This window comes from Pelodiscus sinensis, chromosome 13 (genome assembly GCF_052426305.1).
Source record: "Pelodiscus sinensis isolate ZL-2025 chromosome 13, ASM5242630v1, whole genome shotgun sequence".
Lineage (NCBI taxonomy): Eukaryota > Metazoa > Chordata > Testudines > Trionychidae > Pelodiscus > Pelodiscus sinensis.
Genome location: NC_143064.1, coordinates 33,996,794 through 34,022,710, shown reverse-complemented (window position 1 = coordinate 34,022,710; position 25,917 = coordinate 33,996,794). Strand labels below are relative to the sequence as shown.

The following is a 25,917-nucleotide window of genomic DNA, read 5'->3' as shown; positions in this document are numbered from 1 at the left end:
CGGCTTTACTTACCCCGCAGATGGGGGGTGGGCCGCTAGAGACTTGGCCACTGGGCCACACTACTCCACCGACCGGGTTGTAGTGACTAGGCTCCAAGCCATAACACACAACCTACAAGGGCTTTTGCCGGGGCTAGACTATGGGGTGAGCCACCATGCCTGGTTCCCCAGAGGGGAGACAGGCTACCCACCCCATGACAGACCTCCCACTTCAGGCAGTTGAAGGCTGCTATCAAATTCTCCCTCATTCTTCTCTTCTGCAGACTAAATAAGCCCAAATCCTTCAGCCTCTCCTCATAAATCATGTGCCTCTAATCACTTTTATTGCCCTCTGCTGGACCCTTCAATTAGTCCACATCCTTTCTGGGGCTTGGGATTGGACATAATAGTGCAGATGTGACCTCACCAATGCTGACAAAAGGGAAATAATCACTTCCCTAAACTGGCTGGCAATGCTCTTACTAATTCATAGTTCTGAAGAAAAGGACCTGGATATGAGTCAAAAATGTGCCTTTGTAGCTAAGAAGTCTAACACCATATTTATGTGCATTAGTAGGAGTATTGCTAGCAGATCTAGGGAAGTTGTCCCTAAAATTCTTGAAAATATTCCTGGATTGTCCATGCACTGCTGTATTTCTCTCCCAGCAATCATCTGGGTGACTGAAGTCCCTCATAAGAACCAGGTCATGTTATTTATCCCAAAATAGCAAGCACTATGGATGGTCTGGAAGAACTATTAATATAATATTATCTGAGTACATTGTGGCACAGTTAGCAATCCTAGCTCAGTGCCTCAGAGAGAGGTTTTGGCATGAGGGTTGAGAATGGTTTGAAATAAAAATGGCACAACAGTGGAATTTCTCAGCATTATTGGCAGAACTGATAATCCTGCTGTTAGCAGCAGAAAACAAAGCTGGCACGAGAGAAATTTGGAACATACAGTATAGATCTTTAGATATAGCTTTTAAGGTGTTCTATTAAAGTTTACTTAGCAAAAAAGATGAGTAGGAAAACAGCTATTGAATCTACATTCTTGCCTAAAGCATTATTTTCTTTCTTTGATCTTTATAATCGTATTACAGCAAATTCCTTGGTCAGATCAATAGGACATTGTAATCTCTCCCTATACACCCCAACTATTTCAGTTGTTGATGTATATGGATATACAGGGTCATGAAATTGAGGGCACAATTCAAAAAGGGGATTCAGTAATGTGCTTTTCTTACAAACATTTTTTTAAACACTCCTGATAAAACATTGAACAGTACAATAGCTGCTCTATCTTAAATTTTCCTTTTTTCTATATACTGCTGTTCTTATGAAGATAGTTCTAATATAGTAACCTCCCAGTTATTGTGAGGATTAATTAGCTAGTCTAGACAGTGTCTTGAACATAAAAGAACAAATGTAAGTGTTAATAAGTAAGGGTATGTCTACACTAGCCCCCTAGATCGATATAGGGAGGCTAATAAGGGTGACCGAAATTGCAAATGAAGCACGGGATTTAAATATCCCGCGCTTGATTTGCATGTTCCCGACCGGTCGCCATTTCAGAAATTGACTAGCCCGAAGTAACTGCCCTCTTCTACATGCAGCAATGAAATGGGATTCCGAAATAAAGCCCTAACTCGAATTAGCTGGTATTCCTCCTGCAATGAGATTTACCAGCTAATTCGAGTTAGAGCTTTATTTTGGAATCCCGTTTCACTGCCGCGTGTACACGTGAGCAGTTACTTTGGGCTAGTCAATTTCTAAAATTGCGACCGGCCGGGAACATGCAAATCAAGTGAAAGATATTTAAATCCCGTGCTTCATTTTCAATTTCAGTCGCCCTCATTAGCCTCCCTAGATCGATCTAGTGGGCTAGTGTAGATGTACCCTAATAGATTGTCTGCCTATGATTTTTAGACTATCTGGTCAAGAAAAACTTCAATGGGCTTTGGCTTAAGCACCAACTGTACAACTGTGAACATATGGATAACAATGTCTTATTATAAAAGAGGTAATAGTGAAAAAAATTAAGATTAGATTTTACATAAAAAGTAAAAGAATATAAAGTGTATAAACTGCAAACGGATGTGCTAATATGCATCTTTGTGGCTACATGTAGTCTAACTTCACTGAAACTCCACACAGTTGCAGAAGTTTGAGCTCTTAAAATAAGGAATAGGGGATCTTTCAGAAAAGGCTTTATTTTCCGCAAGATCCCCGTCTAGACTGGCACTTTTTTCTGGCAAAGCTCCGAGCCGGAAAAAAGTGGCAGCCATGTTTATGCAAATGAAGCGGGAGGGATTTAAATCCCTGCTTTATTTGCAATTGCGATGTGTTTAATTTGCATCCCTTTTACGGAAAAGGGATGCAGTCTAAAGACAGCCTGGGTATTACAGGAGTCAGTGTAAGAAGTCCTCCAGCTCGTTCGACATTATTTCAAAATATCTGCCTGCTGTGTAGATTCGGACTAAGTTATTTCGAAATAATGTTGCTGTGCAGACATACCCTAAAAGGCAGTTGGCTTTTAGCTCATGCGGTAGAGGCACATGGCTTTTGCCCCTACAGTCCCAAGTTGAATTCCACTTGCTGACAGCCCAGGTCTGTCAGCTTTACACAAGTTTTTCAGTAACTTTTGATTTCAGCAGAATTACTTCTGATTAGACATGATCAGTTTTTTGTTAAAAAACCCCAAATTTTACTGAAATATTTTTATTTTATTTCACAAAACATGTTTTTTTCCATTCTGTAACTTGTGATTGGTTCTCTGATATTTAGATAGTGACTGAAGTTTTGTCACATGTTCCCTGCTGTAAGGTGTTCCATATTCAGTTAAGTGTTATCAAGAATATTAGGGAAGCACATGACTGGTACAGCGGACTCATGTATTAGAGAGGGTGAACTGCTGTTCCATATGGAATGGTGCTTAGGGTTACACTAGGATACATTGTGTGGCTGGCCGGCTGCTTGTGGGTTCCCTCTTCAACCCCCGTCTTCGGAATAGATTTGCTGTTGGTGTTTGTTTCATTCACCATTGCAATTGACAGCTCTCTGGCTAGATTTTACAATCTGTGAGAGTACTGGTCTGACATTGTGGGTCTGACCTTATTCCAGTGGGGATGGGCTACTGGGTTTTTTGAGCCAGAAAAAGGAATTTAAAACTGGCCATGGAATACTACAGTTCTTTGGTGGAGTTTTCAATACACTTTGGCTGTGTCTACACTGGCATGGATTTCCGGAACTGCTTAAAACGGAATACTATTCCGTTTTCAGTTTTTCCAGAAAAGGAGCATCTACATTGGCAGGCTGCTTTTCCGGAAAAGCCCTTTTTCCAGAAAAGTGTCTGTGGCCAATGTAGATGCGTTTTTCCAGAAAAGAGCCCCGATTGCCATTTTCGCGATCGGGGCTTTTTTCCGGAAAAGACTACTGGGCTGTCTACACTGGCCCTTTTCCAGAACAGTGTTCCGGAATAAGGACTTATGCCCGAGCGGGAGCAGAATAGTTTTTCCGGAATAGCGGCTGATTTTGTACAGTAGAGCATCGTTGCTTTTCCAGAAATTCAAGGGCCAGTGTAGACAGCTCGCAGCTTATTCCAGAAAAGCGGCTGATTTTCCGGAATAAGTGGCCCAGTGTAGACACAGCCCTCAAGTGTAGACTGGGATGACTTCTTGAGATGCTTGCAGCATTCCTCTGTACCACCCAGGTACTGATGCATCCTGAGGGTATGATGCCTGATTTCTGCCCCCTGGTAATAAGTTAAAGTTGCCCCATGCCTCTACCAATTCCCTCCTCCCCACCATGAATACAGAAGTCCAAATCTGTCTTCTTTACAACCACAGAGAATTGCTCTGAAATGATGGAGAACAGCCATTTCCCTCTGTTACCCCTTAGAGAAGAGACAGTGCAGCCACTTTTCCCCTGACATCACCTCTTCTGCATATCCTCCTGATCAATTCCAGTTCCATTGCTTTGAGAGGGTTTCCTTCCCCCCTTTTAAATGAAGAACTGGTCAGGAATTCTGCTTCAAAATAATTTTCCCATGAAAAAATGCCCCTTTTATAAAACAAAATTTTCAGCACAAAGGAAGGATCTTATTCATGGAAAGTTCTCTCATGTCACCATATTTTGCTTGAAAAACAGAATGTGAGTTTAAAAATTAGTAGCCAGTGTATCCAACCTTCCCTAAACTCTGAACAAATTCTTCGTTCTTTTACTTTAGGAAGAGCATTTTGTGCAATAAATTTTTTGTCAAACATATTAATAACTGCTTGTTAAAACACTTGTCTGTTTGCAACCATTATTGTTTTGACCTAGATGCAAAACATTATATTCTTTGCATTTCATATTTCACTCAAAATTAGACCTGGGCCCAAGACAAAACTCATATCTAGGTCTGAACTTTCCCAAGTTTGAAGGCATTTGGCTATGGGATTTTGCTTTGGGTCTATCTTTATGCAAAAAAAGACATTCTTAATAAATAAGGGTACGTCTACACTACAGCGCTAATTCGAACTATCTTAGTTCGAATTAGTTAATTCGAACTAAGCTAATTCGAACTAGCGCATCTAGAACTAAAAACTAGTTCGAATTAGCGTTTTGCTAATTCGAACTAGCGCGTCCACACTGATTGGATGCAGGGGGGCATTTAAGGGCAGCTGAAACCGGTTCTGGCAGGGCATCAGGTCAGTAGTTGCTTTGTGTGGCTGCTGTCTGAGGCTATCTCTGAGGCTCGAGCTTCAAGGGACCCCCCCCGGACCACCGGTTCTCAGCTTTTCCTGCTTGCTTTCCAACCTCGCCGAGGGACAGCAAAGCGTTGGTCTCTGTGCCCGTCTGTCTTGGTGCTTCCCTTCGGGGGGGCCGCCGCAGGTGGCAACATGGAGCCACAGCTCGCCCTGCACCTTCTGGTGCACTTTCTGGACTTGCTGCTGCAAGCCTGCCAGCAATGGCTCGAGGCTGCCTGGCACCACCTGGTGAACGTCAGTCCCTTGCCTCTCCGCCTGGCCGCCCTGGGGGCCGTTGAGGAGCTGCGGCGGTGCCCCGGCACTGGCATGCCCCGCCGTGTCTGGCGTCTGGACACCAGCACAGACTGGTTGGACCGCATCGTCCTGGAGCGCTGGGACGACCGACAGTGGACCCAGAACTTCAGGATGAGGAGGGACACCTTCCTGGAGTTCTGCGAGTGGCTCGCCCCTGCCCTGCGCAGAAGGGACACTCGCATGAGGCCCGCCAACCCCTCCAGAAGCGGGTGGCCATCGCCCTATGGAAGCTCTCCACGCCGGACAGCTACCGATCCATCAGGAACCAGTTCGGCGTGGGGAGATCCACCGTCGGAGCGGTGCTCATGCAGGTATGGCGCTCGTCGGCCACCGAGCCGAGGGGGACGGGAGCTGCGAGGAGGGGATGGGCCGCCCCAGGGACAAAGGGGGGGCGGGAGGAGGCGAAAGCGCCCCGCACCGGAGGGGTCGGGCTGTCCCGGCCGTACTACACGCCGCCAGGGGGGTTGCTACTGGGAGTGGGGCGCGGGGCACTGCCAGGGCATGAACGCTCCCAGCCACCCGGGCGCCCCACTGATTGGCGCTTTGCTGTGTCTCTCTCCGCAGGTGGTCAAGGCCATCAACCGGGTGCTGCTCCGCAAGGTGGTCCACCTCGCCGACCCGGACGCCGTCATCCGGGGATTCGGCGCCCTCGGCTTCCCCAACTGCGGGGGGGGCCATCGACGGGACGCACATCCCCATCCGTGCCCCGGAACACCAGGCGTCCCGTTACGTGAACCGCAAGGGGTACTTCTCCGTGATCCTGCAGGCCGTGTGTGACCACCGGGGCCAGTTCACGGACATTAATGTGGGCTGGTCCGGCAAAGCACATGACGCCCGGGTGTACCGCAACTCCTCCGTGTGCCAGCGGCTGCAGGCCGGGACCTTCTTCCCCGACCGCCACATCAGGGTCGGGGACGTGGACATGCCCGTGTGCCTGGTGGGGGATGCCGCCTACCCACTGCAGCCCTGGCTCATGAAGCCCTACACGGGGCACCTCAATCCCTCCCGCCAGGCCTTCAATGCCAGGCTGACCAGGGCCCGCATCGTGGTGGAGGGGGCCTTCGGGCGACTGAAAGCCCGCTTTCGATGCCTCCTCACCCATCTGGACCTGGCCAAGCACAACATCCCTCCCATGGTGGCAGCATGTTGTGTGCTCCGCAATTTGTGTGAGCGAAAGGGGGAGGCTTTCCTGCCAGCCTGGATGGCTGAGGCTGACCGCATGGCTGGACACTACGGTCAGCCCCGCACCGCCGCCATCCGGGAAGCCCAGCGGGGGGCCGTCCGGATCCGGGAAGCCCTGCGGGAGAGCTTCCTGGTGGAGGAGGAGGACTGACCTCTCCCTGCATGCCCCACTGGGGCCTTCTTCCACCCTACCCCCCTTCCCCTTTCCCCTCCCTACCTACTGTAAAATAACGACACCTGTTTTTGAAACAAAAACGTCTGTTTATTTAACATAAGTGGGGTGGGGGGAGGGAGGGGGGAGGGTGAGAGAGGGGAGGGGGAAACCTGGGACGAGGGAGCTGGAAGGGGAGGGAAGGGAGGAAGGGAAAGGAAAGCTCAGGGGTGGGAGTCCGGCTGCCTCTCCCGTCTTGCCACACTGCGGGTCCGGGGGCGTCGGTGGGAAATGGTTGTGGAGGGGGGGGCAGGAGGGACAGGGGGTGTGGAGGAAGCAGGAGCGGAAGCAGGAGCGGGAGCAGCAGCAGGAGCAGGAGGAGCAGGGGGAGCAGGAGGAGAAGGGGGAGCAGGGTGTGGAGGAAATGGGAAGCGGTCAAGCAGCTCTGGAGGTGGCCTCGCAGGGCACGGCCCTGCTCCTCCAGGGCCTCCAGACTTCTCCGGCGCAGCCTCAGGTCCTCCTGGACCCAGTGGTCCTGGGTGCGGAGCTGGTGGTCCATGAACCGGAGGTGCCGCCTTTGGTACTCCTCCTCGTTCCTGGCTCTCCTGCTTGCCCGGGCACAGGCAGCTGCTGCAGGCGGTGTGGTGCGCCCTGCAGGCCCAGGTGCTGCAGCTGTGGTGCAACAAGACCAGCGGTCAATTACCCCAGGGGCCCAGGTGTGTGAAACCCAGATCCCCTCTGCAAGGCCAGGGCCCCTGCAGGATCCCCAGCTGCTGCTCCTTGGTGGGCCAGGCCCAGGCGCATGGACCCGGGGCTCCCTCTTGCCCCAGCCCCCCGTACACATAAGGGGAACACGATGGTACTCACAGGTGGACGCCTCCCCGGCCTCGGACGACACAGGTGAGCGGCTCTGTGGGGTACCTCGGGGGTCCCGGGTCCTGAGCAGGCTGGCGGCAGGCTCCTGGCTCTCAGAGCCCTCCTCCTCCTCCTCCATCTCCAGGAGCGGGCCCTCTGCCCCGGGGTCAATCATGTCCCGGGGGGCAGGGATGGCATGAGCCCCCAGGAGGCAGTCCAGGGCATGGAAGTGGGGGCAGGCCTCCGGGTCAGCCCCTGGCTGGCAGGCCCGGGAGTAGGACTGCCGCAAGTCCTTAATTTTGCACCGGACCTGCTCCCGGCTGCGCTTGTGGCCCCTGGCGGCCAGGCTGGTAGCCATGCGGCCATAGACGGCCGCGTTCCTGTGGCTAGTGCGGAGATCGTGGACATTGGAGGCTTCCCCCCAAACCTCGATGAGGTCCACGATCTCCGCACTTGACCAAGCGGGCGCCCGCCTTTTGCGCCCCCGGGCAGGCTCCTGGGAGCCGCCAGGCTGGTCCTGGGGAGCAGTGGAGGGCTGGGTGTCGTCGGGTGGCTGGCTCATGTTGTGGCAGGTGCAGGGTCTGCTGGCTGGGTGCTGGCAGCCTTGCAACTGGCACAAACTGTGTAGCCAGCCCGTGGCCCTTTAAGGGCTCCGGGGCCGGGAGGGGGGCAATAGAGTTTCCCTGGTGTTGGCCAGAGTGGCCACCAGGGAAACCTGGGAAGCCTTAGCCTCCCACTAATTCGAATTAAGGGTCTACTCAGCCCTTAATTCGAACTAGCTAGTTTGAACTAGGCTTAATCCTCGTAAAATGAGGTTTACCTAGTTCGAACTAAGCGCTCCGTTAGTTCGAATTAAGTTCAAACTAATGGAGCGCTAGTGTAGCGCCTAGGAAAGTTAGTTCGAACTAACGTCCGTTAGTTCGAGCTAACTTTGTAGTGTAGACATACCCCAAGATAATAGTATGAAGGGTCAGACATTAGAACTCCTTTATTAACTATAATCTAAATCAATACATATAAAAATACTTCTAAGCTAGATAGTAGAAAATAGGTCTTGTGAGCCTATTTCTGAAACAAGTTACAAGAAATCCAGTGAGGCAAGTTTACTTAGTTAGGTTCAGAGTTTAAAACTGCATGTTAAGTTCCCTTTTGTTAGTTTCTTGAGATTAAAAATGCATACTATGTTCTAAAATTCCTTTAAACATTATTTTGTGAATTAGTGAATTTAGTGGATTTATTACGAAAAGGAAGATGAATACATAGAGCTCAGTCTAATAACCAACAACCAATCAGAAAAAAGTAGTATGTTCCCTGAACTTTGACAGTCATGCTTCATTACATCATTGTATTCACTTATGGTCTGGTTATGCCGGGCCACACTGGCAGTTGGTGAACCTCTAATGGGAGCATGGTGCCAGATGGCACAGAATCAATGCTACTTTTGCATAATTCAGCACATCTTCATGATAAAGGATAGAAGGAAGATTTAAGAAACCTGCTTTGCATTCTGTAGCTAGGGTAGCTCTTTTCAAGCAAAACCAATTTAAATGAATTTAAGTTTTCAATATATCTCTTACTATGGACATAACAGACCAAATTTTCAGAGACAGCATTTTAAAAATGAAGTATGGTGCTAGTAAACATGAAACTGCATGCACTAATAAAAGTCCAGCTTTTTTATTATTTCCTTTTTTCCTGAGATTTTGGATCACACACTAAAAACAATGTGAAGCTAGTTAAATACAGTGCTGTACATCAAAATATTTTCAGATCAGGAAAAAGGTGGCATGCTCTAAATTGCACACCAACAGCCACCTTTTCTCATTATCAGCTGTACTCATTCTGAGTGCTACCTCATTTGTACTGTGAGAACAGTTCCTAACGGTACGTTTTATTTTCATTATGAGCAAAGAAGAAAATGAGCATCAGCTGAAAGTCTGCCCATTGGTAAAATAGGCATAATTATAATTGTATATTGATGGTTTATAAAGTATTAACTGTGTGTGAACTAGCACTCTGAGACAGGTGGCCACATCCTTCCCATAATCACAGGTCCTATTATTCAAAATATTTTCAGAAATATTCAGATTTAAAAGCTGCATACAATGGAAACAGATCTAAAGAGTCCACAGCAATGGACAGGGGAATCCCTGAGGGGACTGACAGCAAAAATAACATCACAGGTGCTGACATAGAGGAGACACGTCCACAAGGAAAACTCTCTTCAGGCATGAGTAGTAGTCATGGGTGCACTCAGGTCTGGGTAGGCAGGGAATAGCAGCAGTGGGAATGAACAGAAGCTGATGAGACATATTGGTAGATGGGCATGATCTGCATGAGTTCAGATGAAGTAGAACCTGCGAATGGGAATGGCTAACCTATCCAGGTAGCAGCATCACAAGAGCAGGAACCAGACTGATTATTTTTCTAATTTAGTTTGTTGTTACAGACAGACTGACCAAAGCTTTACATTCTGAACAAGCAGTAACACAGGATGCATTAGAAGAGAGTCTTTCTTCTGGAGTAGAATCTGATCATGAAGAATAGAAAAATATTCCTCCAGTATCTGAGAGATTTAGCAAAGATCTCCAGGCACTCCAGTAGCCTGCTCTGCCAAAGAACAACTGAACAATAGCTCGAATATACAGATTACAGGAAAAACACAGAGAACATCCTATGCTAATCAAAATGAGCCTCCAGTGCAATGCTGTGCCTACAGTAACTAATGCAATCCATAGATGCATGAAAAAAGAAGTAAAACTGCTACCACTGTGAAGAAGCCTATGGAGTCCAGAAACCATCTTACCCAGAAAATGCTTGATCTTCTTGCTAAACGGAGAGACATGGCAACCAAGGGCGATACCGGCCTGGAGTATAAACTCATCTGCAAAATGCTAAGGAGAAGGATGATAGAAGATTATGATCAGCATCACCTTGCAAAACAGCAAAAGGCAGCTGAAGAGAAATGAGTTTGCCAAGAGCTCGGCGTGAAATACAGCTAAGCTAAACTCTTCCAAACACGTTTGTTGATGTAGAAAGTAGAAGAACAACAAACAGACATGAAATGGAACAAATTTGCCGGTGCTTTTATAGTGAACTATTATTGTCAGCAACAGAAGTAGAGCCATTGTACCTGAGCTCTGTCATTCCTGAATCTGATGTGCTCCATGAAGAAATGGCAGCAGCCCTTCAGAAGATTAAGTTGGGAAGAGTGTCAGGTTTAGATCAAGTATATGTAGAAGAATTTCGTGCGGGAGGTGGTACACTCTTAAAAGCATGTAGTGAGGATTCTCAAGATACATTAAAGAGGATAGAATTCCAGAAGATTAGAAGAGATTGTAAACTGTTATTCTGCTGAAAAAAAGGTGATCAAGACATTTGCAACTATCGACCCATCTGCCTGTTGCTTTCTTATCTCTATAAGGTCTTCATGAGAATGATCTATGCCCATATTGAGGGTGTCCTTGAGGAAAACATGAAATGGGAAAAAGGCAGGTTTTCGTAGGCGATTCTCCACAGTGGACCACATTTTTGTGATCACACAGATAACCGAAGGGTGTAGAGAGTACAAGATCCCACTATGGTTCTTGTTCACTGACTCTAAAAAAGCCTTTGGCTCAGTGAAACAAAACTCAGCTTTAAGTGCTCTCCTTTCACAAGGCATCTTCCCTGTGTTTGTTAGAATCCTACAAGATTCTCTGATGGATGCAACTATGGAAATCATACTTTTTGATGACCCCTTGATCATTGAAGTTAAGCAAGGAGTATAGTAGGGGGATGTTTGTTCACTGAAGTTGTTTGCCAATGTCCTGGAAAATGTCCTACGGAAGATCAAAGTGAAAGATGGATTCCTGATTGATGACAAGGTTCTTCAGGTGAGCTTTTTGACAGATGACATTGTCTTAATTGTGTCAAAACCTGAAACATTGCAAACTCTCCTTAATGCTATTGGTAAGAATGCAAAGGAGATTGGCTTGACCATCCACACTGGAAAAATTAAGTGGATGAAAAATACATAATACCCAGAGTACGTCATGCAGTTGGATGGACATTCCATAGAGTTAGTGGATCAAGATGTTAGACAAGCATTGCAGATGAACAATGAGTTGGGTCTGGACTTGTTTTTCTGAAAAAACTTCACTTACGTCCACACTGCAATCATGTTCTTTTGAAAAAAAATCAAAAGAGCAGAGGGGTTTTTTTTTTGACATTGGTAAACCTCTTTTTACAAGGAAGAAGCCTTTTTTCAAAAGAGCTCTTTCGGGAAAAGGCATGTGTAGACAGGGAATAGGGAGTTCTTTCAAAAGAAGAGGAAAGAGGAAAAAGCACAGATGCCCTGATGGCCACTCTGTCCATAGTAATCACAGCTTAAATGTGAGCTAGCGTCCATTCAGTGTGGACGCTATCTTTCAAAAAAGCAGATTGCTTTTTTGATGCGCTTTGGAAGTATGGACGCTCTCTTTTGGAAGAAGTCTTTTTTGGAAGATCTCATCCAGAAAAACTTCTATGACATAAGCCTGCAGTCTAGATGTAGCCTGGGGGTAGGCAACCTTGGCTCTCCACACACCCCCTCCCCGCAGCCTCTGGGGAGAGCCAGACCAAGGTATGGCAGACCTGGCCTTCCCCAGCTCTCTCCCCCCGGCCATGAGGCACCCCCCAGGCCAGGCCAGTCCAGTCCAGTCCAGTCCAGTAATTTGTGTAGCTTTTTCTGATTGCTTTTCTAGATGGGGCCAAATAGTGGAAAAGCCTCCTCTTTCAGCGGAGCCCTTATTCCTCGTAGAACAAGGTATACAGAGCTCCCTAAAAGGGCAAGTTTGCTCTTCCGCAAAAAAAAGGAGAAGAGCAAAGGCATTTCCTGGACATGGCGGAGTTTTTCCGGGATACCTCTGGCATCACAAAAAAACCCACAGTGTAGACATACCCATATATACATACTACTAAGGAAATACACAGTCCTCCCTTATATAATGTATTCACAACAAAGTTATCAGTTCAAATGCAATTCTGTTACATAAGGAAGCTACAATTCACCATGTGACTTGCTCATGTTTGTATTAGTGAATATATTGATTATATAGGAATTTACTGAACGGTAAGCAAAAATTTTATTCTAGCTCACTCATGGAAATAACAGAAACTATAAGGACCATGCTGATTCATGCCAACTTAAGATATCTGAGCAAGTATTAAAGTTCTATATATGGCTTTGAAGTTCAGCAACACTCTAGTAAATACACTTTAGCAAATAGAATGTTTCTTTCTTCAAACCAGTCAAGGATAAAATTTCATTTACGTAGCAGTGATGTTGAAGCTTGCTCTAAATAGATAAAAATAAGCTTTTCTGAAGGTCATGTACCGGCTTTGTCATTTGCTTCTATGCAAGAAAGGAAACAAAGATTATTAAATTTAATTTAATACATACAGGTGTAACACCTTGAAATTAGGTCCCATTGATTAAAAAAGAATAACCAAATCCTGGCTCTTTTACAATTATGTAATTAGATACTGAATGATGTTGAAACTGGTAGAAGTCTGCATGGTCATGGTACTTTAATTAAAAAGTTAGACTTCCTTTAAACAAATGCTAACTACATTGGCATATTAGGGTGTATTAGGAGGAGCATTTCCAGCAGATCTAGAGAATCCAGTGCCTTTATTCGGCACTGAATAGGCCACATCTGTAGTATTTTATCCAGTTCTGGGTCCCCCCCCACCACCACAGAAAGAATATGGACTCATTGGAGAGGGTCCATTGGAGGGCAACCAAAATTATTTGGGGGCTGGAGCACATGACCTATGAGGAGAGGCTGAGGGATTTGGGTTTGTTTAGTTTGCAGAAGAGAAGACTGAGGGGGGATTTGATAGCAGCCTTTAACTACCCGAAGGAAGGTTCCAAAGAGGACAGAGAGGCTATTCTCAGTAATGAAAGATGGCATAATGAGGAGCAGTGTCTCAAATTACAGTGGGGGAGGTCTAGGTTAGATATTAGGAAAAACTATTTCACTTGGAGGGTGCTGAAGCACTGGAATGGGTTACCTAGGGAGTTGGTAGAATCTCCAACCCTAGAGGTTTTCAGATCCCAGATTGACAAAGCCCTTGCTAGGATGATTTACTTAGGGTTGGTCCTGCTTTGGGCCTGGGGTTAGACTCAAAGATTTCCTGAGGTCTTTTCAACCCTATGATTCTATGGGTATGTCTACACTACCCTGCTAGTTCGAACTAGCGGGGTAATGTATGCATACCGCACTTGCTAATGAAGCCCGGGATTTGAATTTCCCGGGCTTCATTAGCATAAGTGGGGAGCCGCCATTTTTAAATCCCCGCTGCTTCGAACCCCGTGCAGCGCGGCTACACGGGGCTCGAACTAGGTAGTTCGGACTAGGTTCCTATTCCGAACTACCGTTACTCCTCATGAAACGAGGTGTACCGGTAGTTCGGAATAGGCACCCTAATCCGAACTACCTAGTTCGAGCCCCGTGTAGCCGCGCTGCACGGGGTTCGAAGCAGCGGGGATTTAAAAATGGCGGCTCCCTGCTTATGCTAATGAAGCCCGGGAAATTCAAATCCCGGGCTTCATTAGCAAGTGCGGTATGCATACATTACCCTCCTAGTTCGAACTAGTGTAGACATACCCTAGGAGTCTATGATAAATGGATAGAACTTGTAAGGACAAGTATGCTATTCAATATAAATGATGCAATTGTATGTTGCCCAGGCCAACAATGGAATTTGAACTCAGGATCTTCAATGTGTAATCTTATAGAAATCAAATGCTTAAAGGACATACAACATGGAGACCAATTTCTCTGCCTGGACTGATTCAGTGGCCAAAAGGAATTAGGTACAAAACTTGAATTGGGAGGGTGTCTGAAAATTAGGGACAGCACAAGAGGCCAAGAATGTCTCTTTGGGCTCTTTTGGATCTTTAATAAATTAGCTTCAAGAACCAAGCTGCCATGGTCTCCCACACTGAGTGCTTCTCCCAGTATTTCCTTCTGTAGAAGAGGGGATGGACTCTACGGGTATGTCTAGACTACAGGGTTTTGTTGACAGAAGTTTTGTCGACAGATACTGTCAACAAAGCTTATGTCGACAAAGAGCGTCTAGACTACATCCAGTTCTGTCAACAAAGCAAGCCACTTTGTCGACATAACAGTGTGGACACAAAGGACAGTGTAGATGCAATAATGCCTTCTATTGACAGAACTCTGTCAACAAAAGGTGTTATTCCTCGTAGAATGAGGTTTACATACGTAGCCAAAACTGCTGAGTTTTGTCTACATTATGTCGACATAACTCAAAGGCAGTGTGGACGCAGGTATAGTTTTGTCGACAAAAGTCCACTTTTGTCGACAAAACCCTGTAGTCTAGACACACCCTACACTATGAAAAGGGAAAGTAGGTACATCAAAGTTAAGGGTTGTGCCTTCAAGCAAAATGTAGCTCTTAAAACCCTTACCCATGGAATATCCTCTCTCTCTTGTATTAAGATTTTCTTTTATATAGTTTTCCTGTGGGGGGGGGGGGGGAGAAACTATAATTCCACTGCTATTTATATTACAGTTTAAGAAAAAAGGCATCTGTTATCTACACAACCAATATCAACTCATACTTACAAAACAACTTTTTTATAATATAGCAAACAAACAGCCTTGTAGATAAAATGTAAAGCTTATCTGACAAATCAGGCAATATTTTTGGCTAAAGACATAGGAAGATAATGTGTTGAGAACCTAAAAATGAAGCAAAAATGGCTCCATAAAGCTTCCACAGGCTGAGGGCTAACTGCAGCGGAAGGATTATATGAAAAACATCTGTGTATTTTAGTTTTCAACCATCTGTAGTAAGTAATCCCTTCAGATTCCTTGAAAGTTAAAATATCAACCAAATTAAGAAAAATATACAGCTGTGTAGCATAATGATTTAAGTGGCCATTAAACTGAACTAAATCAACAAGCAATAGCAGCAACCTATAAAATTTCAAGTAACAAGGCATGATACATGTTATGCAGTTTTACATTGACTTAAAAATAGCTCCAATAAAGTTACTGATTGTAGCAAAAAGTTTCAAGTTATACATAAATTCTGGCTGGATATTCAAGAAAAATTATTTTGCAGTTACATATTCAAGCACCACTGTTATAAACAACCCTACATTTGGGTATGTCTACACTGAAAAGTTAGTTCGAACTAACGGACGTTAGTTCGAACTAACTTTCCTAGGCGCTACACTAGCGGAGCGCTTAGTTCGAACTAGGTAAACCTCATTTTACGAGGATTAAGCCTAGTTCGAACTAGCTAGTTTGAATTAAGGGGTGTGTAGCCCCTTAATTCGAACTAGTGGGAGGCTAGCCCTCCCCAGGTTTCCCTGGTGGCCACTCTGGCCAACACCAGGGAAACTCTATGCCCCCCTCCTGGCCCCGAACCCCTTAAAGGGGCACAGGCTGGCTACGGTGCCCATGCCAGGTGCAAGCCTGCCAGCACCCAGCCAGCAGACCCTGCACCTGGCACGGCACAGAGCCACCCACCCGATGTCCCCCAGCCCACCCCCTCTTCCCGGGACCAGGCTGGAGGCTCCCGGGAGCTTGCCCTGGACCGCAAGAGGCGGGCACATTCCTGGGCTAGTGCGGACATCGTGGACCTCGTCCATGATCTCCGCACTAGGCACAGGAAAGTGGCCGTCTAGGGTAGGAGAGCTGCCAGCCTGGCCACCCAGGAGCAGGTGTGCATGAAAATCAAGGTGGTCCACTGAGACCCCCGACCCTGAGCCCTGAGCTTACAATGGCCATCCTGGGTCAGACCAAAGGTCCATCTAGCCCAGTAGCCTGTCTGCCAACAGCGGCCAACCCTAGGGACCCTGGAGGGGATGGACCGAAGATAGTGACCAAGCCATTTGTCTCGTGCCATCCCTCTCCAGCCTTCCACAAACCTTGGGCAGGGACACCACTCCTACCCCCTGGCTAAGACCACTCCATGGACCCAACCTCCATGACTTGATCTCACTTCCCTTTAAACTCTGTTCTAGTTGTAGCCTTCACAGCCTCCTGCAGCAAGGAGTTCCGCAGGTTAACTATTTGCTTTGTCAAAAACAACTTTCTCTTACTAGTTTGAAGCCTGCTACCCATTCCTTTCCTTTGGTGTCCTCTAGTCCTTCTTTATGGGAACTCATGAAGAACTTTTCTGAATGCACCCTTTCCACCCAACCCCTGCTTTTAGAGACCTCTATCCTGTGCCCCCTCCGTCTCCTCTTTTCTAAGCTGAACAGTCCCAGTCTCTGTAGCCTCTCTTTGCAGCCGGGCTGATGGCCGAGTGGTGTGATGTGCCCAGTGTGGGTACTCCGGGCACTCCAAGCCAGAACTTCTTTGCAAGCGGGGCACCCCTTAGAACTGTGTGTCCGGGGTGGGGGTCGGGACCCTTTAAGTGCAGCCTTCGGCTAGCCTGAGACAGCATCTCCATGCTCTAAGTCCTCCTCTTATGCCCTGCCGGCACTGCTTCCGGCCATCCTTAAGCCCTGTTCAGAGTCCACTCAATGTGGACTTGCTAGTTCGAATTAGCAAAACACTAATTCGAACTAGTTTTTAGTTCTAGACGCGTTAGTTCGAATTAGCTTAGTTCGAATTAACTAATTTGAACTAAGTTAGTTCGAACTAGCGCTGTAGTGTAGACATACCCTTTGAGAGTTGAAGGGTAGAAATTGAAAATATTAGGAAGATTAGCTCTACATGCAAATAGGATACTGTTCATAGTCCTGGTTATAAACCTAATTGATAAGGAAATATCCCCTGTGTAATGAGTGGAGATAAGTAGAGCTCTGCATGGATACAAAATTTGTATCTGCATCTGTAAAAATCAGCAGCGGCGATTCACATCCATATCCACCAGTGAATATCTACAAATTTGCAGGGCTCTAGAAATAAGATGACCGTATGGAGGGACTAATTTACACTATGCTCTGCAGAAAGACCCTCAAGCTTGCCAAGTGTTCAGTCTACTGCAACCAACAAATCTAATCTCAGGAAACATCTGCTACATGCTGAATATTTCTGAAGTGGAACATAGAAAAATGACAAACTGGCTCAAACAAGTGGTCTATCTAATCCAGTCTCCTGTCTCTGATAGTAAGCCGTTTCAGAGAAAGCAGCTTAAACTTCATAATCAGCAATTATTGAATAACCTGTTGTCAAAGGATGACTAGCCACGTTAAGGAGAAAGTGAGCCAGACGTACTGTGCCGTGAATATTTAGCATAGTCCAGCCTAAGGAGGATCAGTTAATAGCTGAAGGGATTCCTGGGCATTATAAAAGTGCAATCTGAGTGATGTGCTCCAGGGAAAGGCGCTTTCCCCACAGTCTGAAGGTGAAAGATTTCTCCAGAAGAACCAGCATGCTCCCTTCCAGAGCCAGAAGAACCTAGTGCTCTTTCCCAGAGCCAGAAATCTCAGAAAAGGAAGAGGAATAGGGCCCAGAGGGTGCTCTGAAAAGGACCCCTGGAAGACAGAAGTCCCATTTTGTGTGGGACTTGTTTATCAATTGGCAGAAGGATAACTCACATCTCCAGCACAGACTGGTGTCTGCAAAGCTGCAGAGACAAATCTTGGGCACGGACAGTGAGGCGGATGTCTCGGCCATTGAATGGTCTGCCAGCATACAACTGGGCACACAAAATGAAGAATTGCATATGTAACGAGATTTTCAGAACTTGCTCAGACAACTCCTAGTACCAAACAAAAGTCTGCTTGGGACTGCGCGTGGTGTTGGTCTAAAACTATCTACTATAAATCACAGATGTTATGAGACTGCTCCATATAATGCATCTTATCCTGGATAGCAGGGTCTTCATATAAAATCTTAAGTGGCGTTTTATTGTTCCAAATAGATTAGGTTATTAAAACACTTAAGAAAAAGTCCAACGTATTATAGTAAGGAAAGCTTATGAAAGGCAACTGATTAAATCTTTCCCAATGTATTAGGTAACTCAAGGAATGAGATTAGTTCTTTAGACCAACTTTAGCTCTATAATAATAGGTACTCATGGAAATCCAACTTTGGGCAACTGCAGAAAAAATGATATCAAAAGAGACATTGATGATACAATTTCTGGAATATCACTGTACACTAAACAACATAAGGAGATCTTACTCAAATCTCCCTATTTGGCCCTTATCACATTGGAACAGAAGTTGGATGTTATCCATATTTTGATAATTTGAACAGAAATTAAACTGGAACAAAAAATTGGTTGTGTAGGGAAACACAATGAGGGAACAACATACAAAAATCATTGCTCTTCAAGCTCAAACAAATCTGTTAATGAAGGGTAACAACCTCCAATTAGGAAGAAAACTACAAACAATTCCAATGCACAGTTAGTGAATTTTCCCAAAGACGGATGGTAAATTAATTAGTAAAATTACTCTTGAGCTGTTCAAACTATACTTGACGGAAGGCTTTGATATTTCTGCAGACTGCTTCCCATTTACTGAAATGAGCTGTTCTAATTAGGAATCTATGTATGGAACTTAATTAAGGACATACAACTGAGTTATTACAATGTTAAAATTGCCTAGTTACAACCACAAAAATTCAAGAAATGCAAAAAGTTAAGATACCAATAACAATGTTAATTTTTCTCCATTACACATCCTGTACATACTGCATTCAAGCCCAGACAAAAGCAACCCAGAAACCAAGGGTCACTATGACATCAGAGTCATTCTATGACTTTTTAATAAGAATAAAAAATAAACCTTAGCACTTACATAGCACTTTTTATTCTGTAGATTTAAGCAAACTTTACGAAAGTTCGAAAAACTGAATCTTTATTTTACTAATAGGGAACACAGAGGTGCAGTTACAGGCACTGGGTTATGCATCAAGTCAATGACAGAGGTGGGATAGTTAAATTAACTAGGCTATATTAGGCCATACACATGTGCTTGTCAACCTTTCAAATCCTGGAGCATATAGTTGTCTGATTCCAGTAGCCATTTGCATCACTAAGGCTATGTCTAGACTGCAGGCTTCTTTTAGAAGAAGCTTTTTTCAGAAGAGAGCTTCTGGAAAAACTTGTGAAAGAGAGCGTCCACATTGCAAAAGTGCATCGAAAAAGCAATCTGCTTTTTCGAAAGAGAGTGTCCACACTGAATGTCAAGTATCAGAGGGGTAGCCGTATTAGTCTGAATCTGCAAAAGCAGCGAGGAGTTCTGTGGCACCTTATAGACTAACTGAAGTGTTGGAGCACAAGCTTTCGTGGGCAAAGACCCACTTCGTCAGATGCATGTATTGGAAATATCCAGAGGCAGATATAAATATGCAGGCCAGAATCAGGCTAGAGATGACGAGATGGATCCAATCAGGGAGGATGAGGCCCACTTCTAGTAGCTGATCTGGAGGTGTGAATTCCAAAAGAGGAGAAGCTGCTTTTGTAGTTAGCAAGCCATTCACAGTCTTTGTTTAATCCAGAGTTGATTGTGTCAAACTTGAAGATGAACTGTAGCTCAGCAGTTTCTCTTTGAAGTCTGGTCCTGAAGTTTTTTTGCTGCAGGATGGCTACCTTTAGATCTGCAATTGTGTGTCCAGGGAGATTGAAATGTTCCCCTACAGGTTTTTGTACGTTGCCATTCCTAATATCTGATTTGTGTCCATTGATTCTTTTACGTAGGGACTGTCCAGTTTGGCCGATGTATATAGCAGTGGGGCATTGTTGGCACATGATGGCATATGTTACGTTAGTAGATGTGCAGGAGAATGAACCAGTGACAGTATGGCTGATCTGGTTAGGTCCTGTGATGGTGTTGCTGGTGTATATATGTGGGCAGAGTTGGCACCGAGGTTTGTTGCATGGATTGGTTCCTGAGTTAGAGTTATTATGGTGCTGTGTGTAGTTGCTGGTGAGAATATGCTTCAGGTTGGCGAGTTGTCTGTGGGCAAGGACTGACCTGCCTCCCAAGCCCTGTGAAAGTGAGGGATCATTGTCCAGGATGGGTTGTAGATCACTAATGATGCGCTGGAAAGGTTTTAGCTGAGGACTGTAGATGATGGCCAGTGGTGTTCTGTTGGTTTCTTTCTTTGGCTTTTCCCATAGCAGGAGGCTTCTGGGTATTTTTATACACTGAATGAATGCTCTCTCGCATGTAAGCTGTGACTGCTATGGACAGAATGGCCACCAGGGCACCTGTGCTTTTTCTTCTTTCCTCTTCTTCTGAAAGAACTGCTTCTTCCCTGTCCACATACGCCTTTTTGTGAAAGAGCTCTTTCTCAAAAAGGCTTTTTCTTCATACAATGAGGATTACCAATGCTGGAAAAACCCCTCTGTTCTTTTGATTTTCTTGCAGAAGAATGCAATTGCAATATGGATGATCCTCAAGTTTTACCAGAAAAATGGCTGTTTTTCTGACAAAATTCAGTAGTGTAGACATATAAACCCCTGGTAAGAATGAGGGAGTTATGTCTATTTTTATAAATCTCATAGAGACCACAGGTTATCTTCTTAATATTATCCTGCCTGACTGAAAGAAGTTAAATGTCTAAAGACTGTTAGAGAGAAAAATTAAACAGTGACAAATAAGCTACTACTATGAAGGATATCAAGGTTCCTTGAGGAAACTCTAGGGGAGCTATTAATTAGGTAATAGCCACCTGACTGGCTCTATCAGCCTAATAAGGTTTATTTTTCCCATGCCCAAAACTAGGATCAGAGGGGATACTAAAACCCTAAAATGGCAACTTAGGGAAAAATGGAGTTTGAATTGACAGCAATTGCTGGAGATGAGTCTCTGACAGGGACTCAAAGAATTTTATATGAGTTTTCTAGCTCTCCCAGTCCAAGAGTAGAACATCTGAGTTCAGTAGAATTCACCCAAAACTTGCAAAGAAAGAATAAAGTTTATATAAGAACCTGGTAAATAGACCTTTTGGTGATTTTTCCCAGTTCTCTGAATGAGTAAATAATCAAAGCTTTGTTTTGAAGAAGTTGAGTTATTTTTAAACAGCTGATGGTCACTGACCCCCATGAAAGAGGTTATTCAGTATCTCACTTTTATTGTATTTCTGCATTTTGAATGTAAGTCATAGATCGTAAACAATTTAAACATTAATTTTATACAGCTGTAATAAATTAGTAGGTTTGTTTATTATGAAAACCAAAGTGTAAGAATTAGAATTGTTGCAATAAATATATTTATAGATAATATATTTTGGGATTTATATACATTTTAGAGAGTTTGTGCATCTGTCTGTCAGTGAGTCCATCCATCCAACTGTGAGTCTGTTTGTTCAATAACTCATCCTAAACCATAAGAGCTAGGGCCACCAAATTTGGTATGCAGTTTCCTCTTATCCTAACTTAAAGCAAAGGTTAGGGGTGCCAGGACAATGCAATATGCCTTGAATTCTATTGTTTTCCATAACATGCAAAGGGAGGGGGATGCTAGGAGGGACAGTTATGCTCCACATTGACCATGGGGGGCATTATACTGCAGATTGACCAAGGGGTGGGGGAAGCAATTGCACCAAGAAGAGAGTGGCTAGCTGGGGCCAAGGCTCTCCATGCTGTTAGCCACTGTCCCAGGTAAGTGGCCCCCCATTCCCAATCCTTCCTCCATAGGCCACAGAACCAGACAAGCTGCAGGCTAGAGCCTGACAGCACAGACCCCCATGTTCCCAGAGAAGCCTCCCGCTGTGCTGCATGGCCCTTGCCACCACAGATGGCCCCGGAGGCCCCTTCTCCAGATCTCCCTGGCCTGAATCCTTCATCCCCCCCTGCTATGAATATTCCCACACCTCCCATCCTCACCCTAAGCCCCCACACTCTGCCCTCAGCCATCCACATCCCCTAGGCTCTGCTCTGATTCCTGCACCACCACCCCTACCAGCTCCCTGCCCTATACAATCATTTAAATACATCATGTACACTTTCCTTTTCATTTCCAGATACTCACCCCACCCCCGCCATAAAATTACTATAAGTAAGGACTCGAGCAATGCTGGCTAGATCTGCCAAAACAGTAAGAGCTGGCTGGGGGCACCCTCCCCTGCCCACATCCAGGACTGCCCCAGCCCTGAACCTACCAGTCTCATGAGCCCATTAGAGAGAGTGGGGGGAGGTGGGTATGAAGCTCTTTTCTCCCCATATTCATATGGGAATGTTGTGGGTTGTTCCCCTTTATGAAGGAGCAAGGGGAAAGTGCACAGTCTGCTGCATTCCTCACTCTGGCTGGGGAGCTCAGGAGGCAGATGGAACGTGGACCTGCTCCAGCCAGCAGATTTGCACCCCTCCCCCAGCTGTCCGAGATGGAGCTGCAGTGGTCATGCAGAGGTGACCACTTAGATTTTCTTAGATTTTCAGAAAGCCTTTGACAAGGTCCCTCACCAAAGGCTCTTGTGTAAATTACATGGCCATGGGATAAGAGGGAAGGTCCTTTCATGGATTGAGAACTGGTTAAAAGACAGGAAACAAAGGGTAGGAATAAATGGTAAATTTTCAGAATGGAGAGGGGTAACTAGTGGTGTCCCCCAAGGGTCAGTCCTGGGACCAATCCTGTTCAACTTATTCATAAATGATCTGGAGAAAGGGGTAAGCAGAGAGGTGGTAAAGTTTGCAGATGATACCAAACTGTTTAGGATAGTCAAGACAGAAGCAGACTGTGAGGGACTCCAAAAAGATCTCACCAAACTGAGTGATTGGACAACAAAATGGCAAATGAAATTTAATGTGGATAAGTGTAAAGTAATGCACATTGGGAAAAATAACCCCAACTATACATACAGTATGATGGGGGCTAATTTGGCTATGACAAATCAGGAAAGAGATCTTGGAGTTATCATGGATAGTTCCCTGAAAACTTCCACACAGTGTGCAGCGGCAGTCAAAAAGGCAAATAGGATGCTAGGAATTATTAAGAAAGGGATAGAAAATAAGACACAGAATATCTTACTGACCCTGTATAAAACTATGGTACACCTACATCTTGAATGCTGTGTACAGATGTAGTCTCCTCACCTGAAAAAATATATTTTGGTCTTGGAAATGGTTCAGAAAAGGGAACTAAAATGATTAGGGGTTTGGAACGGGTCCCCTATGAAGAGAGATTAAAACAACTGGGACTTTTCAGTTTAGAAAAGAGGAGACTGAGGGGAGGTAATGATAGAAGTATATAAAATCATGAGTGGTATGGAGAGGGAGAATAAAGAAAAGTTATTTATTAGTTCCCATAATAGAAGAACTAGAGGACACCAAATTAAGTTAATGGGTAGCAGATTTAAAACTAAAAAAATAAAGTTATTCTTCACACAGCGTGTAGTCAACCTGTGGAACTCCTTGCCAGAAGAGTCTGTGAAGGCTAGGACTATAAGAGTATATCTACACTAGCTCATTAATTCAAGCTAGGTAGGCAAATCAGGCAACCGGAGTTGCAAATGAAGGCCGGGATTTAAATATCCCGGGCTTTATTTGCATATTCCCGTCCGACCACCATTTTTAAATCCCCCTTAGTTCGAATGGACTGCCTGCGGCTACACGTGGCAGTTTAAAGTTAATCTGAAATAAGTCCTTAGTTCCGATTAACCGTTACTCCTCATGGAATGTAACTCCGGTTGCCTGATTTGCCTACCTAGCTCGAATTGACGAGCTAGTGTAGACATACCCTAACAGAGTTTAAAGAGAAGCTAGATAATTTCATGGAGGTTAGGTCCATAAAAGGCTATTAGCCAGGGGATAGAAATGGTGTCCCTGGCCTCTGTTTGTCAGAGGCTGGAGAAGAATGGCAGAAGACAAATCACTTGATCATTGTCTTCGCTCCACCCTCTCTGAGGCCCTGGTGCTGGCCACTATTGACAGACAGGCTACTGGGCTAGATGGACCTTTGGTCTGACCCAGTACGGCCATTCTTATGTTCTTATGTTCTAGATGTAGTTCGCACCTGACCCTGGAGCATCCTGCATACTTAAACCTTCATTCCAAGCCCCACCTAGACCAATGATTTAAAATGAAAATGTTACATGCTTCATTTATTTTCCAAAAAACAAAAATTAATTTAGGACCTGAACAAAGCCAGGTGAATTTAGTATTTATATCATTTGTATACGTACATCAAATATAGAAATATACCAATTTTCCTCAATATTTAGAGGAAAGGTTGATCAATAAATCAGACACAGCTTTCAAAATGTCTGGACAACTTATTTTTTCAACACTGGCTACCATAATGTAGATGCATAAATAATAATGTAGATTTCACAAAGCTAACCACTAAGTGGAATATTTTTCATAGTGCTAGGAATAGAACAAATTGACTTTGAAGTATCTACTAAGCACTCACCACAGTTTGATGGTTGACCTGGATCACCTCATCCCCTGCATGGATCTTCTTACACTGGTCAGCAGGAGACTAAAGGCAAGAGATTATTGTTAATTTGGCAACCATGAAGGACCAAGAACCAATAGTGAAAGGGCAATGGGCCTTGCCAAAGGAAAGTCTATTTTAATAACAATATTAACTTGTATTTATAAAGTATTGTTTTTCCATTCCAACCTACACTAGTGAGCATCTCTTTCACTTAGCCCTGGTGTACTCTACTGACCACCTCCCATGCAATTGGTACAACTGTTCCTGCAAACATTTGTGCAAATAGTCCAATCTCCATTGGTGTAAGTGCAGCTGTATGGAAGGTTCAAGGCACCAGCAGGTGAGGTTGAGGTCTTCTGTTAAATAGATGCAATTGCCAAAAAATGTTGGAGAACACCAAAACGATAGCAATGAAAACAAAAGCAACTAGCCAAACAATCCACTGAAATTTGAGGTGTGCAGCTGTTATGAAACCTGAAATATCAGTAATTGTGCATCTTTAATTTGAGAAGGGTGATATGCTGTTAAAACTATCATTTTCTTCCAAAATAATTTTGAGAGTTTGACTATCTTCACTGATGGATGGTCATTTTCTTAATCCTATTTTAGAGCAGTCCATCTACTTCAGACAAGTCCTTCAAGATGAAATAATAGCCTCCACCATAATTTTGGTTGTTTTGGCCTGGGCCAGATCTTTATTTAAATGTAAGCTAGGCAGTTTAAAATAAAGCAAATATAGATTTAAAGTGCTGGATTGGGCAGTGCAGTTCAGCGTGTGCTCAGATCTCATTGACTTCAGTGGGCTGAGTATGTGCATCAGTCCTTTGAGAAACAGGGAAGGACTTGAGCATTTGTGAAAGTGCTTTGCTGAGTCAGGGCCTTAACGAGAAACAAGATTAATGCTACTATTAAAATTAGACAAAAACTACAAAGAAAAACAGCATGTTGAATTTAATTCACAAGGCCTTAAACACATGAATAAAAAAGGGTTTGAGATGGGGGCTATTTCAGGAAGAGCCCTGATTATGAAAAGGAACATATTGTTGTGTTATCAATCTAGAAGTAAATCTAACCTTTTTTCCCACTTCCACAGAAAAACTAAGTAAACCTATTAAAAATACTAGGAATATCCTTGTTGAAATAATCTTTATAACAACTCAAAAAACTTCATTCAGAAAAGCATCTAGGACATGTGTAGCTGGAAACGTTTTAAACATTCTGTTTCTTGAAATGGCAAACACCTTTATGAAATGCATACTTACAAAGATGTGCACAATTAATGAAGCTCATAAATCATTGCTATGTAAACAGTAAAATGTTTAGAGATGAGATTCAAAACTCTTGTAATACTTTTATTAGAA

General features: G+C 44.6%; 1 protein-coding gene across 1 annotated transcript in view; it reads right to left on the bottom strand.

Annotated features, from left to right (window-relative positions):
- Positions 1–25,917, bottom strand: part of LOC142831310 (connector enhancer of kinase suppressor of ras 2-like) — a 242,667-nt gene that overhangs the window by 22,658 nt on the left and 194,092 nt on the right. Inside the window, exon 9 of the mRNA XM_089781719.1 lies at positions 24,530–24,598. Within this exon, the coding sequence (XP_089637845.1) occupies positions 24,530–24,598 (69 nt within the window). The remainder of the gene's footprint in view (positions 1–24,529; positions 24,599–25,917) is intronic.